At 53.1% G+C, this 18,960-nt stretch overlaps 1 protein-coding gene and 1 long non-coding RNA gene across 4 annotated transcripts; one reads left to right on the forward strand and one right to left on the reverse strand.

Annotated features, from left to right (window-relative positions):
• Positions 1–373: 373 nt before the first annotated feature.
• Positions 374–6,188, reverse strand: UBALD2 (UBA like domain containing 2). 2 transcript variants are annotated; one of them, XM_025859800.2, is made up of 3 exons: positions 5,788–6,188; positions 5,343–5,405; positions 374–1,566 (listed from the first exon to the last, which is right to left on the reverse strand). In XM_025859800.2, the coding sequence occupies exons 1-3, from the start codon at positions 5,905–5,907 to the stop codon at positions 1,246–1,248; spliced, it is 504 nt and encodes a 167-aa protein (XP_025715585.1). In that variant the 5' UTR covers positions 5,908–6,188; the 3' UTR covers positions 374–1,245. The 2 variants fall into 2 exon arrangements, with proteins under 2 accessions (XP_025715585.1, XP_025715586.1); XM_025859801.2 differs by having other exon boundaries at positions 374–1,563; positions 5,788–6,187.
• A 6,594-nt stretch (positions 6,189–12,782) lies between these two features.
• Positions 12,783–17,180, forward strand: LOC112814457 (uncharacterized). 2 transcript variants are annotated; one of them, XR_003205769.2, is made up of 3 exons: positions 12,783–12,893; positions 14,930–15,018; positions 16,225–17,180. It is a non-coding gene; the product is annotated as an uncharacterized lncRNA (long non-coding RNA). The 2 variants fall into 2 exon arrangements; XR_003205768.2 differs by lacking the exon at positions 12,783–12,893 and adding an exon at positions 13,220–13,365.
• Positions 17,181–18,960: the final 1,780 nt, after the last annotated feature.

The following is an 18,960-nucleotide window of genomic DNA, read 5'->3' on the forward strand; positions in this document are numbered from 1 at the left end:
CAACAGGAAGATGCCTGGGGGGGCCTGAGCGGGGGGGCTGCCAGGGGCCACAAAGTGGAGGAGTAGCTCCTCCCACCGCAGACAAGGCTTTAGGGCCAAGCGCCAGCCTGTAGCCGGCTACACTGCAAGGGCCAACAAGGGGAGAGGGTCACGGAAACCAGTCAGGCCCAGGCCCCACTCTCCCTCCCATACTCAACTGGACCCAGCTGGTCCCATCAACCCCCTGGTCTGGACACCCCTTCTCCGAATATCCAGACCAGCCACAAGGCACCTAAGCCCCTCCCCGCTCACAGCACACCAGGAGCCCCACCCGCCCCTTCCCAAGGAGAGCCCGGGTTTCCTACCAAGGCAAATAAAGGCACCGCAAACTAGGGAAGTTAGAAAAGTCTCTTTTAAGTTTTTAAATTAAAATTTCACCCTGGTGAGATGATTGATTTGGGAAGTAAATCCAAGGCAAGCTCTCCACTCTGTCGGGTGCGACACACAGTGGGAGAGGCAGGGTGGCCGAGGAGCCTCAGGACCCCTGCTAGGCAGAGCCTGAGTCTCTGGCCCAAGCCGGCTCTTTAGTTCTGCACAAGCCCCGCACATCTGGCTGGCGACGGGTGACACCAGAAGAGACCCGGAGCTGCAGGGCCCCTGAGGAGCCAGCCATGGAAGTCCGGTTAGGGAGAGCTCGTGATGGCAAGGGGCCTCCGCACCTTCAGCCGACGGGCGCTTCAGGGAGCCCCTGCTGTGGAACTCCTTGAGTGGATCCACGGTGGTCCTCTTGATTCCCGAAGGCGTGACCTCTGAGAGGCAGCTAGCAGACCCCTCATGGCTGCAGATCCCCCCACCTGGCTTCCAAGCACCTGGCTTCCAAGCACCTGCCCTGGGACGAGGGGTGGAGGGAAGGGGTGCTGGCCCAAGGGGACGCTCTGGCCCTTCCCTGCTGACCCCAACACCTCGGTCAGCCAGCCCCATTCTCACATACATTAGTTATATTTATATTTTCATATATATTATAGTTATATATTAAAAAGAGAAAAAAACTTGTCTGAAGAGAAACTCCTGAAGGACCCAAGTGGCTCAGGAAGTTTACTATCCCCCCCCCAACCCACAAAAATTATTTTATAAAATCTTCCAGTGCGATCTTCAGGAAACCCCCACCCGCCCCGACTCCCCCCACCCCGGCCCTCCTGTGTCCCCTCGACCCTGGACTGCCCTCCCCGCCCCCAGCTCCAGCCCAGCGCCCGGCAGCATCCAGTCTCATCTCTGGCCATCCATGGCAGCCATGGCTTTCTGCTGGGCGCCACCCTGCTGCGCTCCGGGGGGCCACGTGGGCTGTGGGTGGTGGAGGTGGTGGAAGCTGTGGGCCGTGGGGGAGGAGGGCGGGATCCAGGCGGCCTGGTGGCTGGGTGGGGACGAGGCCCAGAAGGGGCTGAAGCTTGCAGGGGGGGAGCAGGCCACGGCCGTCATGGGACTATTGCTGCCCTGCAAGCCCTCGGAGGCACGAAGCTTGGAGAACATGGCCAGTGCGTCAGGGAAGTTGGGCGGTGTGGCAGGTGTGTTGCTTGGGGTGCACATCTGCTGGGAGAGAACACAGGTGTCGGGAAGGTTATGGGCACACGCCACCCAACTCTGAGCCATGCCCAGTGAACCCCCAACAGAGCCTACGGTGGGGCCCACCCAGGCCGGCCCCTCCTCCATTCCCATTTTCCAGTCCACGGGCAGCTTCCACCGAACAGAAGCACCCTTCTCGCCCTGAGCCAATACAAACAATAAGGACAAACCCCGACAATTTTTATCAACACCAAAGAGTGTTTCCTGAATGCCGGGCGGGGATGCCCCCGAGGAGTGTCCGCAGCAAAGGGTTAATTCCAACCAGAAGCCAGGGTGTCAGATTCAAGTGAGGACAAAAGAGCAGCCCAGGACACCAGTGCTTAGCGCCTCAGCCTGGGTAAGAAACCAGCTGGCTCCCTCAGTAATCCGCCCTCAGATGATCCGAGGTTGCTGGTCGAAGGCAGGCAGCCAGACCCAGGGTCCCCCTCCTCTGCCGAGGGAGGAGAAGAGAAGGTGCACCTTCCCAGCGTCCGGGCTCACCCCACACTCAACAGCGCCAGCGGGCAGACCTCGGAGGCTCTGTCTCCTGATCTCACTCGTCACAATGCCCAGGCACAGATGAGGAAACTGAGGCCAGGAGCGCAACTCAACGGACCAAAATACACCCGCTGCAGGCTACAGGCTGCGGAAGGTGGGGTTCCTGGGCTCAGATTCCCAGGGCGGCGAGGGGGCCTCCCAGATGTGGAGGCCCCAGCTCTTCCATCTCTAGCCAACCCTGACTCGTCTGGGCTTCACACCTGGGCTCCCCGAGGACAAAAACCAGGGATTTGGGTTTTCTGTGTCCCCAGCATCTCCTTCATGATGCGTTGGCGGGATGCTGGCAGAGTCTCAGCCTGTTCAGTCCCCCTCAGCCCTCCTCCTGGGGGGCAAACTCCCCAAACTCTCCAGCATCCCCCACCCTTTCTGATCAGGGACCCCAGCCGGGAAGGGCAAGGACTGGGGTAGGGTGCTGGACTGTGACTGGCGCCCCCCCCCACCCCCAGCAGGATGGTGGGGCCGGGGGGGGGGAGGTGCCACCCATAAGTCTCTCCCAGGACCCTGGGGAAGAGGCAGCAGAGAGCAAGGCCTACACAAAGCCTGTTCTGACCTCACAGCAGCTTCTCCCTTTCCCAGGAAGCCAAGGGAGTCCTTCTTTGAATTTCTCCTAATTTTAGCAACACCAGCCCCTCCCCCAGGCACGGGGCTGGGGGAGCAAGATTCTAGGGCTCTTCACCTCGCAGAGGGAGCTTTTCACAGCTCTGCAGTTAAATCCCAGCCAGAAATGGGGAGGGAGGCGCATCTGTCCTGTTAACTGGGCCAGCACCCTATCAGCAGCCAGGGGGCTCCAACCATTGTCTTCCTCAGGGGCGGCCACAGGAGACCCAGCAGGCCTGGCCCCACCCAGACCACTTCCCTCCTCCCTCCACGATTCCCCGCCCCCCACCCCAGGGCTGACTTCTCGGCAGCAGGAAACAATGAATGGGGGGTTGGGGGGAGAGGCCAATTGCATCACAGCATCGTGACTTCCCCAGTTGACCAAGCCAGTGAAGCCGGTCTCAAGAACCACCCTGCTGCAGAGAATGGCCTGGCTCGCCTGGACCAGGGGCCTCCTGTGCCCACCTGGCTGTGTGAGCTCGGGCAAGTTCCTTAACCTCTCCGAGGTTCGCCGTACTTCGGTAAAGGCAGGGGTTTGGACCAGATGCTTGCAAAGCCCCTCCAGCTCTTTGCTTCTAAAAACTATGGACAGAGCCCACTGCACCCTGCTTCCAATCCAGTGCCTCACTCCTCTTCTCAGTGCCCCTCAATTCAACCCGGAGCCCCCCCTGTCTGGGAGGATGCCTCCAACTGTGTGACTATACAGTAACCCACTGGGACAATCATTTATCAGTTACTCGTGCCCTGGGGTCACTTCTGGTATATTGCTATTATGCCATCACTGTTCTCTTGCTTTATTTAACTTTTTCCTTTGATTTATTCTCTCTCAAAAAATTACAGACTCCTTGAGGGCAGGAATGGCATTCTCCACTGTGCTGATGAAGTACTCAATACGTGCTGTATTGATGGATACACCGATCATAATGTCTGTTACAAAACCGGCCTTGAGGGAAGCTATAAGAGATTATAATCCCTGGGCGCCTGGCTGGCTCAGTTGGAAGAGCATGCTGACTCTTGATCTTGGGGTTGTGAGTTCCAAACCCCATGTGGGATATAGAGATTACTTAAATAAATTTAAAAAAAAAAAAAAAAGATTATAACCCCTTGGGATTTGCAGAGAAAGAACAACAAGGTCTCAAGGGGCCAGTAGTCCCAGCTCTCCCGGGTCAGCCTCCCTATTCACAGCACCGCGGAATGGCTGTGCTGGAAGTCCCTGGGCTTTTTCGAATGGCCACAAGTTGGTGGAGCAAACCTCAAGGCTCTCTTGAGAGACAGGAGGCAGGGTGCTCCCAGGCTCTACTGCAAGGTGGGAGCCAGAGCTTTCCCATGGTCAAGTGCAGGGGAGGGTCTCCCGGAGATGACCCCTCTTGGTTTACAAGGAACCTGGCCTTAGCTGCCACGGCCCCGCAGCTCCTGCAGCTCCCCCAATTCTCCCACTGTATTCCAATACCTTTTCTGTCTTTTGATTTATACACAGCATGAGCCATTCCAAGCAGAAAGCCGGTTAAAAGGTCAAGATAGACCCTTCTACTTGTCCTTTGTAACTAGATGAAAACAGGGCACCAGGGACAAGACGCAGCAGAGGAACCATTTCAGCTCCTCCAGGAAAGGCAGCAGCTCTGAGAAGGGAGCCACGGGCAAGGACACCAAGTGTTAAAAATGCCAAAAATGCACTCTGAAAGCCACAACAGATCTCCTGGGGAATAATGTTTTACAATCCCTATGGTGGAGCCCAGTCCCTCCTCCCACAGCAGAGCTAATAGGTAACTAGGGGGGTGGGGTGGGAAGGGGAGGGGAAGGCATTCAAGCTTCTAAAGTGAAAGCGATGTCTTGTGTCCCCGGAAAGCAGGGCACCCCACTGGCCAGGAGGGCAAAGGCTCAGGCCGAGAGGGCCAGCTTGGAAAAGAGAAGAAAGCAAATCCAGACCCGAACCGCTCTGTTTCCTGTACTTTGTGTCTTTACATACTGAAATGAAATGCAAATTCTTGTCCTTCTCGTGTCAAAATCCCTCCGCCCTCCACACTCAGGGCATGTCCCTTTTCCAACAACAGGAAAGAGAGAACATACCTCTCTGGGTAGAGCCCAGCTCCCTGAGCCAGGGTGGATTTATCCCTTTCCTGTTCCCTGCAGAGCTGGCTTGTTTGGATGGGGGGCTACCACTCCAACAGCAAGCCGGGGCTCCCGGTAAACACAGACACCCCAGCTCCCGGCGCCCTCAGGGCCCTTCACTCGGGCTCCCAGTTCCCCCAGACCGAGTAGTTATTATCCGAGCCCCCTCCCCACGCCCCGCCACCCGCTACTGCCCGGCCACCCCGCCCTCCCGCCCGCTTGCCCCGGGGAGCGCGCCCGGCCCGGGCCTGAGGTCGAGGGAACGGCAGCCCGGGAGGCCGGGCCACGAAGTTGGGCGAGCCGGCCGGCCCCGGGAGCCGCTCTTTCCTGGAAGACATTTTGGCTCTTTGTTTACATCGCGGCGCGGCGCTTCCCGGCAACATGGCTGTCACCGCCGGCGGCTGACAGCGGCCCCCCGGCCTGCGCCCTCGGCCTCCGGTGGGCTGCGGGCCGCGGAGGGCGCCCCAGCTCCCCGCCCGCCGGCGCCGGGACCCACTTACCATCTGGTGGTGGTGGTGGCTGTTGGGAATGTTGGTTTCTTGGAAAAACGTGCTCAGGGCGGTCTGCAGACAAACACAGCGGCAGGGCGGCGGTTAACGGGGCCGGGACGGGAAGCCCTCCCCCCCCCCGCCAACCACCACCCAGCCGGTCCGGCCCCGCGAGCAGGGCTCCTCCGCGGTGTCCCCTCGGACAGCCCGGCCCGGCCTGCGGCGCGCCAGGGGGCGTCCCCGGGCCGCGCGCCGATGTGTGTGTTGGGGGGGGGGGGTGCCGCCGGCAGGGCCCTCCGCGCGGTCCCCGGCCCCGGGCCCGCGCCACACGCGAGACCGCGCGGCCGCCGATCGCCTGGCCGGGTGACATAAATAGAGCTCCCCGTCCCCGGAGGCGCGCCGCCGGTCGCTCCCGCGCCTCCCGCCCCCCCCCACCCCGACCTCAGCCCGCGCGCACCTCGAACTGCCAGTGGGCCGCCTGCAGCAGCTGCTTCGCCTGGTCGGCCGCGCAGCCCGCGGCCAGCACGAACTGGTTGATCATGACCTGGTGCCGCAGCTCGTCCATGTTCACCGACATGGCTCCGGCCGCCGCGCGATCCCGGCTCGGTGGCCGCGGGAGGCCGGCCGCCCTCGGCTCGCGCTCGCCGCCGCCCGCCCGCGGCCTCCGGACCCTCGCCGCCCGCCGCACGCCGCCCGCCCGGCGAGTGTCCCGGTCCGGCTCCCGCGGCCGCCGACACCACAAACAACGGCGCGGGGCGGGGCCGGTGTCCAACGTTCGGGGGCCGCGAGCCGCCGCCGCTGATTGGCCCGCGCCGCTCGGCCTGCGCCCGACTCTGGTGCGGACGTTCGATTCGAATCCTGCGACCTGCGGCCCGCACTGTTTCTCTTTTCGCCCGGCCGCGCCCATTGGCGGAGGTCGGCGCCGTGGGGCTGCCCGGCATTGGTCGGCGGCTGTGTTTTGGCCCGTCCGGGATCCTGGTTGGCCACGGCCGGGAGTTTGGGGCGGAGCCGCGCGCGCTGATTGGCCTCCCGTGGGCCCGTTTGAACTCAACTTGAAAACCTTGAGTGTCTGCTGATTGGCCGAGGGCCCTGTGTTTGCTGTTGTAGGCTTGGGGGTGGTGCGGCCAAGTTCATTCATTACTTCATTGAAACTGAACATGCTCAGCTGGAAAAGCAAGACAGAGTGGCTTTGACTCATTTCCTCTGAAAGATGTGGTCATCTCGAGAAACAGAATGATCAAAATAGAAAACAGACAGAGGCTTTGCAGTTGCTCAAGTCCAAAAATTGTTTATTTTTTTAAGACTTTCAAGCAGCTCTACTTTTTTTTTTTAGCCTTTTATTAAAATAGTACCGGCTTTCTGCCTCCTTGCAGTCACTATCCTCCCCAAAGGCCGAACAGTCTCTTCCTGGTTTTTAGACCAAAAACTTTGCTCTCTGAAGATGTAAACCAATGTTAACATGCACTAAGCATCGTTGCAAAGGGGAATAATTAGTAACTTTTTCAGTCAATATCGCAAGCCGGGAACTTTTCTTTTTCTTAAATCACTTGACCTAGCTGAAGTTTTAATTTCTACCATCTTTCTAAAAATAGTGTTTCTAGGGGCGCCTGGGTGGCTCAGTTGGTTAAGGATCTGCCTTCAGCTCGGGTGATACCCAGGTGCTGGAATGGAGCCCCTCGTCCAGCTCCCTGCTCAGCGGGGAGTCTGCTTCTCCCTCTGCGCCCCCCCCCCCGCTCTTCAAATAAATAAATAAAATCTTTAAAAAAAAACCCAGTGTTTCTATACCAGCACTGGCTCTCAACCCTAGCCATTTAAAAACAAGATTTGTTTATGTGTGCTGGGCCTCCATCTTCTGGATAAGGATGTGACCTTCAGGGGTGCCTGTCTGTCTCAGTAGGAAGAGCGTGCGACTCTTGATGCTGGGATTGTGAGTTCGAGCCCCACCTTGAGTGTAGAGATCACTTAAAAATAAAATCTTAAAAACAAAAAAAAAAGTGGGGGTTGACCTTCAGGGCTGTGTCTGGGAATTGTAGGCGTGGGGAAAGAACTAGGAGTTGAAGCGGACAGAGGAAGGGGCAGAGAGGTTACAAAGGTAAATATTGCTAGGGATTCACTGTTAGAATTTCTGTTTCTGAAAAACTTAGCAAGTTTTGGATTTGAAATACCAATCCCACGGTATATTGAAATTAGTTAAGGGTCTGCAGAATAGGAGGCTAGAAGAAAGCAAGCCATGGTTCTATTTTGACTTTGCCTAAAGTGAATGTAAGTCTCTAAGAAAACTTGACCATATAAAAAATAAAATATAAATAAGAGAAAAAATTACACCCGATGTTTATGTACTGATGGTAAAACAGCCTCGGGCATTATAATGAGCTTGTCCCATTTAGTCTTTTTGTTTGTGTGCTTGCTTGTTTGCTTGTTTATTTTGAAGGGGAAGGAGTCAGCTTTTTGACTGCTTCTTTTGCCATAATGAAGCGCACACGGGCTGAGCCCCAGAGTGTGGCTGGAGAGTCAAGTACAGCTTGCAGCCCTTCCCTTCCAGTAATTGCAAGGTGAAAACAAAAGTGAGCAGCCAGCAGCTTGTATTACCAGGGAGCTCAGGCCATAAGCAGCCCCAGAACGAGGAAGTACTGTCATTGTGGGGTTCCAGTTTTCACAAGTACATACAGGTGGCAAGCTTGCCACGACCATGAGTGGTAGGATTTACCTGGGCAGAGGCATTTCAGCCTGCAGGATCCCTTGGGTCTTAATTAAGAAGTTCTCCAGGAAGACCAGTGTCCTGAAAACACCAAAATTACCACCCCCTGCTCCCACACCCCCAGAGAGAGGGAGAACAACTGTCTCTGATCTTGGCTGAGAGAGATGGGAATGCTCAGTCAATAGTTTGGCTTCTGAGAATCTAGTTGGAGATGAATTCGGGTATGGCTTCCCCTTCTCAGGCTGGTTAACACAAGAGTGTCCCTCTCCTGGGAGCGCAGGGGAGAATGAATGAAGTCATGTTTGTAGAGGGCTTTGAGCTGCTGGGATGAAAGCAACTCTCCAAGGGCGAGGTATTATTAACCGAAGGTATCATTATTTTAATCTGAGAGGACAATGTGCGGCAGGTAAAACAGAGCAATAAAAACCTGCCCATTAATAACAAGTCAAGGGGCGCCTGGGTGGCTCAGTTGGTTAAGCGACTGCCTTCGGCTCAGGTCATGATCCTGGAGTCCCGGGATCAAGTCCCACATCGGGCTCCCTGCTCAGCGGGGAGTCTGCTTCTCCCTCTGACCCTCTTCCCTCTCGTGCTCTCTATCTCTCATTCTCTCTCTCTCTCAAATAAATAAATAAAATCTTTAAAAGAAAATAACAAGTCAAACAGTAGTAGCCTCAGAAGGTAGAAAATCCTCATTCCATCAATGGTCTGAGCTACAGAGGGAGCTGAGACCTGGAAGAGAGACGGTCACAGTTGGTATTTCCTGGGGCGGCTCTCAAGGATGTTGTGAATGTAAGTCGGGGGGAGTGGGTGCTGAGACAGGCAGCAATAGCTGGCCCACAACAAAACACCACCGCCTACCAAGAACTTCCTGTGAGCCAGGCACCTTTCTAAGAGTTTAATGTCACTGCCGGGCAGGTAAGGCACACAGGAGGGGAGGAGCCTCCCCAAGGTCACAGTAGTAAGTGGTGGAGTGAGGCATGGCCTGGGGTCTCGTTCCAGAACCTCATGGTTACCCCTTGCGGCCCGCCCCCGTCCTTCGTGCTGGAGAGGTTGCCTTTTCCACGCAAGGGCTGTCAAGGGCACTGGGATTTCCACTGGGGATACTTGGACATGAGTGAGCCCCCGCTGGGGAAAAGGGGACACCAGTTGTCTTTGTATCTTCGTATTTCTTGTTTCCCTATTGCTGCTTCAAGTTGCCATAACAAAGGGACCAGGTGGCCAGGAGAAGCAGAAAGACGTTGGGGGAAGGCGAGGGAGGGTGCAAAGGGTGTCCACGCCAGGATGGGAAGGCAGCATGAAGGCCAGCAGCACCAAGGCCCCCTGGGCAGCTGGCTGAGGCTGGAGGTTCCGGCCCAGGAAGGGGGGCTCAGGTGCTGATGGGTGGGGCGGCTCCCTTCCCCTGTCTTGGACTTCCAGTGCTACTCCCGGCTTTTGTTTGCCTCCTGCAACCTATGTTGTGCTACTAGTTTTCAGTGAAAATTGATGCTATTTCTACTAAAGATAGTGGGTTGGGTAGACCTTGCCACTTCGAAGCATTAGTTTTTTGGTTGTTTTTTTTTTTTTTTCCTAGTCTTTCTCCTTAAAGAGGATGGGGGCTAGCGCAGGAGTGCTCCCTCTACTCCAAGCAAATCCCAGGTCTCCTCGGTGATAATTGAGATTTCTCTCTATTGAGAATGTACTACGAACCCAGCTCTGTGCTAAATCCTTTGTTTGAATTACCTTATTTAATAAGGTAATTACCTTATTTAACAGCCCAGTGAGGTGGGGATTGTGCCCATCCCCAATTAGCAAGTGAGAAAAGCAGGGTCAGAGGGGCGCCTGGGTGGCTCCAGTCAGTTAAGCGACTGCCTTCAGCTCAGGTCATGATCCCAGGGTCCTGGGATCGAGCCCCGCATCGGGCTCCCTGCTCCGCGGGAAGCCTGCTTCTCCCTCTCCCACTCCCCCTGCTTGCGTTCCCTCTCTCGCTGTCTCTCTCTGTCAAATAAATAAATAAAATGTTTTTTTTAAGATTTTATTTTATTTATTTGAGAGAAAGAGTGAGAGAGAGAGAGCACAAGAGGGGGTAGGGTCAGAGGGAGGAGCCGACTCCCCGCCGAGCACGGAGCCCGATGCGGGACTCGATCCCGGGACTCCGGGATCATAAACTCTTAAAAAGAAAAGAAAAGCAGGGTCGGAGAGGTTAAGTGACTTGCTCAAGGTCACTCAGGTAGCTCCAGGTGGAACTGAGCTCTGAACTCGGCTTCGTGTATTTACCCGCAAAGCTGGTGCTCTTAAATATCATAATCTACTTTGTATCCCTGCCTAGCCCCTGGCATCCACCTTCTCTCCTCCCGTGGTGTTACTAGAAAGATAGAAAAGCCTGTCTGGGTTGTTGGAAGTAGCAGGAAGGTCAAAGCCATTCTGCAAGTGATGAGTTCATGCTGTTTTACACCAGATTACATTTTCACCAAATGTCACATGTCCCCCAAGGGACAAAGGCCATACCACTCCCAACATAGTAAATGGCATTTCCTAAAAGCAGCACTGGGGGCCTGCGCTCTGTCCTGCGCCAGCCAACTGGGTGATAAGGTGGCCTCACCTCCTGTTGCCAGGTGTGTCTCATGGTAGGTGAGTCTCTGACAACCTTTCGAAGGGACACTGGAGGTGGGGTCTTTGCCAAAGGGGAGAGGAAGACAGGGTAGAGAGACAACTTTCTAAGGAAGGTTCTCCTTCTCAGGGGCCTTCGATTGTCCCCTTGAACTCAGGCTCCCAGCTACTTTCTCTCGATGGTCTAGGAATTGACTGGCGTGGAGCTGGGCCTCTGTAGCCTCACCCTTGCATTCAAAAACATGGGAGATCCATTGCTGTGGCAGCTGCTGCTTCAAGTTTTGAGACAGCCTTCTTACCTGAGCCAAACTTTTTTTTTTTTTTTGAGAACTATATCACACACCAAGAGTTCGTATATAACCTATGCGTGGTTTGAGGAATAATGAACAATCACCCACGTACCAACACAGAACCTAAGATGTCCAAGACTCTCACATGAGCCTCCCCAAAAGCATACCTTCCTTTCCTCCCCAGACCTTAATCCTCATATTTGCATTAATCATTCCCTTGCTTCTCTTTGTCCTTTACTCCTGTAGGTATGTATCTCCAAACAATGTGTTGTGGGTGTGACAGATTGATTCTTTTGCATACGTGGTTCAGCCCTTCTGCCCTCCATCCCTCTCTTCATTAACTCTGCTGGGTGAGCTCTGTGGATCCCCTCCCCCCACCCCCCCCACCCCCCCAACCCCGCTCCCACCCTTTACCAACATGGGTCTCTTGCAAACAGGGCTGGCTCTCTTGTTCTCTCTTCCATGACCCCAGACAGCAACTCTGATCCAAACTAGCAATCATAGATGGTAAGAAGATAGGAGGGCTCCTTGGGGGAGGAAGAAGAGAAGCTGGGAAGGATTCAGGTAGATAGAAAGGAGAATGAAAGGAATTTTCAGAAGGGAGAACAGTACGAACCAAGGCACAGAGTTACTTTGAAAGCTAGTTCATAGCAAAGAGTTTTCAAGCATCTTTTGGGAGACATAGGGTGGGGGCGATGCTAAGCTTGGATAGGCAAGGGTTAGAGTGGACCCTCTCTAGAATGTGGGGTAGGAGGGCATGGTTAGTATCCTTCCCTTTGTTTCAGAAAAATGGCACATGCTTTCTCAAGGCGGTGCAGAGACTCTTCAAATTAATCAGGTCAGGCTAAGCTTTGTTCAGGTAAGTACAATCCGAAAGTCTTACTTCTCACCAATACAAAGTTTGCTGCAGTTTGGTGACTCTCAAGAAGAACTGCCCTCTGGGCAATGACCCAATGACCCAGACTGTGGGAGTTTCCACAATCATGAAGCTCCCAGTTGATAAACTCTAGAGCCCTTGGGTGGCTGCCTGTTTTTATAAATAAAGTTTTATTGGAACCCAGTTACCCTTATTTGTTTGTATTATCTATGACTGCTTTTGTACTACAGCAGAGCTGAGTAGTTGCAGTATGGATCACAAAGCCTAAAAGGTTTCCGATCTGTCCTTTGCACTATGTGGAACATTCCAGCAGGCAACGTGAGTGCTGGAGAGTCGAGCCTTGGCAATTACGTGTTTTAGCCCAAAAGTAACACACATCTGTTCGCGGTTCCTTGTCCAGAAGAATCACGTGGCCTCTCCTAACCCAGGGGGAAGCAAGAAATAGAGGAGACCAGGGTATTGATGAGCATTATTACCATCAAACTGCCATGTGGCTTTTCCACAGGCACCAGGCTGTTGCGCAGTGAGGATGAGCCTATTTTCACCTGCTTATCTCTAAATCCCAGAGGCCCAGAGGGAATTTACATGGCCTAGGACTTGAGCAGTGCGGAGGGCAATGTTGAAGAGGTCTGGAGTTTCTGATGAGTTGCTGCTTGAGGTTTCAGGAATTTTCAGGAACACAGGAAGTCAGGGCAAGTCCTGGAATGGACGTGTTTGGTTAAAATAAAGTCCCTGATCTTTTTTTTTTTATTGCAAGTTTGGCAGTGATAGGTGCCCTTCTCCTCTAGGAACACAGGGCACCTTGGGGTGAAATTTGGACGTGTGCTATTTCCTGACCCCAAAAGCCCAAGCCACACCGATCACTTCTTGGACCAAGCACGGGTGCTGTAAATGAACCCAGGGCAGTGTTCTGCATAAAGAGGAAGGAAGTAGTTACTGAGAACAAGAGCACTGCGTTGTACACGACAGAATTGGGAAACCACCAGAATGTGCCTCATCACCAGCAGTGCCCAGGCCTGGCCTGCCCCTGGGGACCGAGAGCAGTCGGAGAAAATCCCGTGTCCTGCCCTTCGGGAGCCTCCAGACCAAAGCTGCCCCACTGACCAGACTGGGTACGGAGCCCAGTCAGCAGAAGGGACTGCTCCAGGAGATAGGGCGTCTGTCTAGGCCTGAAGGCAGTTACAAAGCACAGCGTCCACAGAGAATATCTGCCAGAGCTCTTGGAGAGAAGTTTAAGGCCAAAAAGGATTTCTATAGACAAGAGGACATGGAGCGTCAAAGGGCTTGTTGAAAAATGGCCCCAAAGGGAAAAAAAAAAAAAGGTCCTAGTTCAGATAAGGGGATGATGTAGAAGGAAGTGGGTAGGATAAGGAAGACAGATTAAATATGGAGGGAGCAAAGCAGAGGTGCGGGTGGAGGGAGGGTCCCGTGCATTGCCCTTTATTACTGGTGGCACTGCGGATGGAACCACTCTGCTAACTTGGGGACCAGCAGGCCTGGTACTGGGACAGGTTTCCTATGGAAGCTGGTAGGACAGGCAGTCTGTGGGGAAGACCGGGGGCTTTGGACTCAGATGAACCTCAGGTAAGTTCCGGCTCCCTACACCTCCTTGAGGGAGCTTCGGTTTCCCTACCCAGGAAATATAACAGAGCTAATCTCTTAGGGTTGTTTTAAAGATTCAGTGAGATAATCCATTCAAAAGTGCTTGGATGGAGTGATTGCTCAAAAATGATCATTCTTGGGGCACCTGGGTGGCTCAGTCGGTTGAGCGACCAACTCTTGGTTCCAGCTCAGGTCATGATCTCGGGGTTGTGAGATCAAGCCCTGCATGGGCTCTGTGCTCAGGGTGGGGAGTCAGCTTGAAATGCAATCCCTCTCCCTCCCGCCCCTCCCCCCCCCATGCTCGCTCGCTCCCTCCAAAAAAAAAAAAAAAAATTTAAAAAAAAAAAAAGAAAGAAAAATTATTATTCTTTGGAGCACCTGGCTGGCTCAGTCAGTAGAGCCTGCGAGTCTTGATCTTGGGGTTGTGAGTTTGAGCCCCACATCGGGTGTAGAGATTCCTTAAAAAGAAAAAAAAAATCTTAAAAAATGATTCTTCTTCATATGTATTTCAATAGCCATGTGCACTTACATATGGGAAACAATGTATCCAGTCCTTTGGTTGGGGGCCCTGCGTGCATTCAAAGAAACTTAAGACCAGGGGTGGCAGATAAACCGGCTCAGGGAGTGGGCAAACCCTGATGGGCAGCATTTGATGGTTTCTGTGGTTTAAATAGTCTCTTTGTGGCCAATTTCAAGCTACTAACAGTTTAACACCTGGCTGGCAACATTCCTGAACAATCAGCTCTAGAGAGCGGGGCCCCAACCCAATGAGCTTTCTCTCCAGTTAGCAAATGACACATAAGTGCAAAGTTAACAAGAGCTCCTAGATACACCCCCTGAGCCTGGTCCACAGAGGACTGATCCAGATAGGAGCTAGAGGGCCATTGAGGGGTGGGGCTAAGCAGGGACTGAGGCTGTTGCATTTGGGGGAGGGAAAAGCCTGGCTTTTTCTCTGGCCGTTCAGCGGCTACCACAAGTGTGGTGGGTGAGATGTATTCCTGGCATTTTGAGTTCCCAGTGGGCACGGAAAGATGATATCTCAGGGGATCCAACCCCCGGGCTCTGCCTCCAAGCTGTGGGGCACCAACCTCCCTTTCACCACATGCACACTGAAGGCAGGGCCTGGAATGCAAGTCCTGGCTCTGGAATCCTGGAATTCTGACATAAAAAAAATACCTTGGGAATTCAACCACTTCACAAACAAAAATTTAAAAAAAAAAAATTTTTTTTAAGATTTTATTTATTTGACAGAGAAAGACACAGCGAGAGAGGGAACATAAGCGGGCGGGGGAGGGGGGAGCGGGAGAGGGAGAAGCAGGCTTCCCGCGGAGCAGGGAGCCCGATGCGGGGCTCGATCCCAGGACCCTGGGATCATGACCTGAGCTGAAGGCAGCCGCTTAACGACTGAGCCACCCAGGCGCCCCCCCCCAAAAAGCTAGCATTTATTGAGCACCTGCTGTATCCTTTGCTGTATCCCCCTGCTTTCTATACCTTGTCTAACTGAATGTTCAAATAGCACTTTGCTATTCTCATGTCATTTACACAGGAGGAAAGTAAGGCTCAGGGAGATTGAAGGACTTTCCCATGGCACACAGACAATAATAGAAGAGCTGGGTTTTGAACCTTGTCCTACATGTAAGTATCAAATGAGTTATACAGAAAATTATTCATGTAAATAGGACTTCTAAGAAAGAAGAGTCAACGGTGGGCCAGGGTTCTCAGAGGCGGCTTCATAGAGAAGGTGGGATTTCAGCTGAGGGGATTAACTGCACACAGGAGTGGCACCCGTAGAAAGGTTTTCTTTTTTTTTTTTTTTTTATTTATTTGAGACAAAGAGAATGAGAGAGAGAGAGCACATGAGAGGGGGGAGGGTCAGAGGGAGAAGCAGACTCCCCGCTGAGCGGGGAGCCCGATGCGGGACTCGATCCAGGGACTCCAGGATCATGACCTGAGCCGAAGGCAGTCGCTTAACCAACTGAGCCACCCAGGCGCCCGGTAGAAAGGTTTTCTATGAGCAAACACATGAACAGGAATGATAGCTGCATTCGCGGTACAAGTGGGTTATATGAGAAGCAGAGGGAGGAAATACCTCAGGGGTAAAACACTTGTCTTGTTTAAGGTAATAGGGAGCCACTGAAGGTATATGGGCAAGGGAGTAGCATGCCAGGAAAGTTAACCCGAGAGTGATTTTTATTTTTTATTTTTTTTAAGGATTTTATTTATTTATTTGAGAGAAAATGAGCAGGGGGCAGAGGTAAGGGAGACGGAGAAGCAGGCTCCCAGCTGAGCAGGGAGCCCAGTGTGGGACTCCATCCCAGGACCCTGAGATCATGACCTGAGCCGAAGGCAGACACTTAACTGACTGAGCCACCCAGCTCCCCGACCCCAGGGTGATCTTTAGAGGCAGGACCAAGAAGCAGGAAGACCAGAGAGGAAGCTAATGAAATCGCCAGACCTCTCTTCATACATAGATTTCATCTTGGAATATAAAAGATAACAGTATACAACCAAGCAATATAATAAATATACACCTCATGGTGCATAAAAAAAGATCTAGGGCTTCCAACAGTACTGTGAGAACCACAACAGTAGGTAGTACCTCTGTTTATTACTTGGCAGGCTCAACACAGAGTCTTTGAAGCGCCCTAATGAGGATGGTAGTTATCACTTAAATAAACAAGCAATTAGCTCAGGAATAAACGTGTCATTGTAAATGAAGTCATTGAATCGCTGTCCTGTGGTGGACTTTAGCCAATGCTCAGGCTTTAGCAGAGACACATCATTAGTGCGTATAGGACGCTTTTAACCCACCTGGTAAGAATCTGATCTGACCCTCCGTAGGGGCTCTCACTACCCTCTTCTCATCTGCTGCGCTTTGGTTCCTGTGCCTGCAAGGAGTTAGGTGACGATCTGACCTCAGCTCCAGTTTCCGAGGAGTGGAGAGGGAAGTGCAGCGGAGAGAAGCTCACGGCTTTCTTATTCCTACTCAAGCGTGGTTATGGACAGCTTCCATGCAAACGCAGTGTATTGCGCGTCGCATCCTCACTGTTTGTGTTGGGTTTCTGAGCTTTTCCCTTGAGTTGATTTGTCCTCTTACATTGGCCCTAGAGCACAACCTACCCTGCAATAAAAAGAAACCAAACCAGCAGTACTCGTTTCGCTTAGCAAGACCCAGGGCATGGATGGAGCCTGGGATCCCCGAGTTCTGAGCCATGCTGCTATTTGTATGCCTTGGGCCAATCCCTTCCCCTCCCCAGGCTGCAGCTGCTTCATCTGTCAGGTGAAGGGGCTGGACTAGATGACCTTTAGACTTCTTCCTGATCTGACGCTCCAGCCAGGACATGCGTTGTCAAGAAACCCTAGGAGAAGGAAGAGAATTCATTCTCATTTTCTTCCTTTGAATTTCTAAGTAACCACAGTTGATCATTGGTTAAAGAGGGGTACGAGGGCTGTCGCCACGCTGCCTCTCTCACACTCTGATTTCTCTGGGTCACAGGAGACAGAGGTTGGGCTTTTTTGCCTGCCTGGTGTGTTTACCCGAGAAGGGCAGCAGGGGCAGCCGAGTGGATACTGGGCTGAAATGTTAGCGGTGCATTCTTTTCGCACTGACTTCATCACGCAGAATGTGCAGCCCCAGGTGGGGCTGAGCTCAAAACCAAAAGCAGGGCTGGGCAGATGAAGGCAGAAGTGAGTGTACTGAAACTAGCTTACACGGTCTGGTACTTGATAGAACGATCTGGAAGTCAACTAAAATAGGGGTGCCTGGGTGGCTCAGTCGGTGAAGCGTCTGCCTTTGGCTCAGGTCATGATCTTGGAGTCCTGGGACCGAGCCCTGCATCCGGCTCTCTGCTCAGCGGAGAGTCTGCTTCTCCCTCTCCCTCTGCCCCGTGCTCATGATCTCCCTCCCTCCCTCCCTCCATCTCTCTCAAATAAAAAAAAAAAATAATAATAATGGAAGTAAATTAAAATAAAGTGCAATAGAACAGACTCTCCTAATTTCTTTAAACTAGTCCTTGAATAGGATTAATGTCCCAGGTCCCTCATTTCTGCAGATGCCAGATGCCCAGGCAGCAGGGCTGAAACTAGGGACAGGCGGTTGAGTCGCCTGCCTGGGCCTGGCAGTGAGCGTGAGTGCCACGTGAGGGTCACGCACCCTAGCACCTTACTCTCCTCACCCTGGGCTCGGCCGCGCAGGGCAGCATTAGCATCGTCTTTCATTTCAGTCTTAAATGGAAAAGTAGATTAAGAAGCTACAGACCCAACTGGAGTTTGCAGCCATGTGAACAGTTCTCCTTTGTTAGCCGCACACAGCTGAGGAGGAAATTAACAATGAGGAATTCACATTTGGCAAGAAGCAAAATATGAAAGCCTGATTGCTGGCTTCCTAATGGACAAGGTTATTTTCCTCAACAGAGAGCGTTAGGTTGCCCAAGGAACCATCTGCAGGGTCCGAAAGCATTTAGGATCAGACCCCTCTGCCCATGTCAGCCTAGTCCACTGATCTGGAGTAGGATGTGAAATTCTATTCTGGTTGTTTTAGCTTTAATCCACTGAAGCCATGGTCCAAGGGCTGAGAGAGGGATCAGGGGCCATGTGTCGCTGATTGGGCCCTATCTTTTGGAGAGACCTGCACTCGCTCAGAACAGCCAGAGGTAAAATCTTCCTATCACCCTAGCAAGGACGGAACGGCCAAACCAACAGCAAAGAAGGGGCCTGTCTTAGCCCCAGCCCTTTTGGGTCCCAGAGACAACCCCCCCCGGCCCCCCCCCCCCCACCCCGTCCCACTCCTTTCCCCGGCTGTCTTGGGAATGCTGTGCTGCAAACAGGGCTGCATCTGTCAGCTTTTCACCAGCAGGCTGTCTCTCCTTCCTGTTAGAGGAATCTGTGAGAATCGTTCAAATAAGTGGATGTGTCACAAAGGTGGAAAATGCACATCTGAGCTGAAATCAGGACAGCCCAAATGAGCAAAATTGAAAGCTCTAAGGGACGAGCTGACCTCGAAATTACACTCACCCTGTGCTTCCCCCACCCGCTTCTCCTTTCTCCCTTAGACCCAAGGTTGAGAAAAGCTGGGACCTGATAAAATGTGTGGCTTTTCCCTTCCAGCCTTGAGTGGATGCTTAGAGGAAACTCGTGAGACCCTTAAACACTGGGTTCTCTGCGGAGATTCTCCCAAGGGCTGCTTGGGTAGCATGCAAATGGAGAGGATGCCGTGAGGCCGTTTACACAAAGGATGCCTGGTATTTGCATGTAATTTCCTCACGCACCCGGTGCCACCCCTCACCAGACCATTTATTCAAGTTAAAAGCATTTTTATGGCTCTCTTGATGGCAATCACTTCTGGATTTTTCCTTTGTCTGTGCCGTCTTCTCCCGCAGGCCCTCTCCCTGGCCCAGATCTCTGGCAAGGGAGCCAAGTGGCGCCAAGGAAGGACCAGAGAGGAATGCAGGACTGGCCCCCAAGAGGTGGCTCCTCCAAGGCTTGGTTGCATATCTCTTCTTTGCCCTGGGCACTGGCTGAAGTTCTCTTTTCCCAAACAATAACACTGGGATTACATTGTAGAAAGTGGGACTTGAA

This window comes from Callorhinus ursinus, unplaced genomic scaffold, assembly GCF_003265705.2.
Source record: "Callorhinus ursinus isolate GAN/ISIS: 27379988/994484 unplaced genomic scaffold, GSC_fseal_2.0 scaffold68, whole genome shotgun sequence".
Taxonomy (NCBI): Eukaryota; Metazoa; Chordata; class Mammalia; order Carnivora; family Otariidae; genus Callorhinus; species Callorhinus ursinus.

Coding starts and splice junctions, on each gene's coding strand:
- UBALD2 (XM_025859800.2), bottom strand. CDS start 5,907: ATGTCGGTGAACATGGACGAGCTGCGGCACCAGGTCATGATCAACCAG. Junction 5,406..5,787: donor CGGCCCACTGGCAGTTCGAG/GTGCGCGCGGGC, acceptor GTTTGTCTGCAG/ACCGCCCTGAGCACGTTTTT. Junction 1,567..5,342: donor GCCACCACCACCACCAGATG/GTAAGTGGGTCC, acceptor GTTCTCTCCCAG/CAGATGTGCACCCCAAGCAA.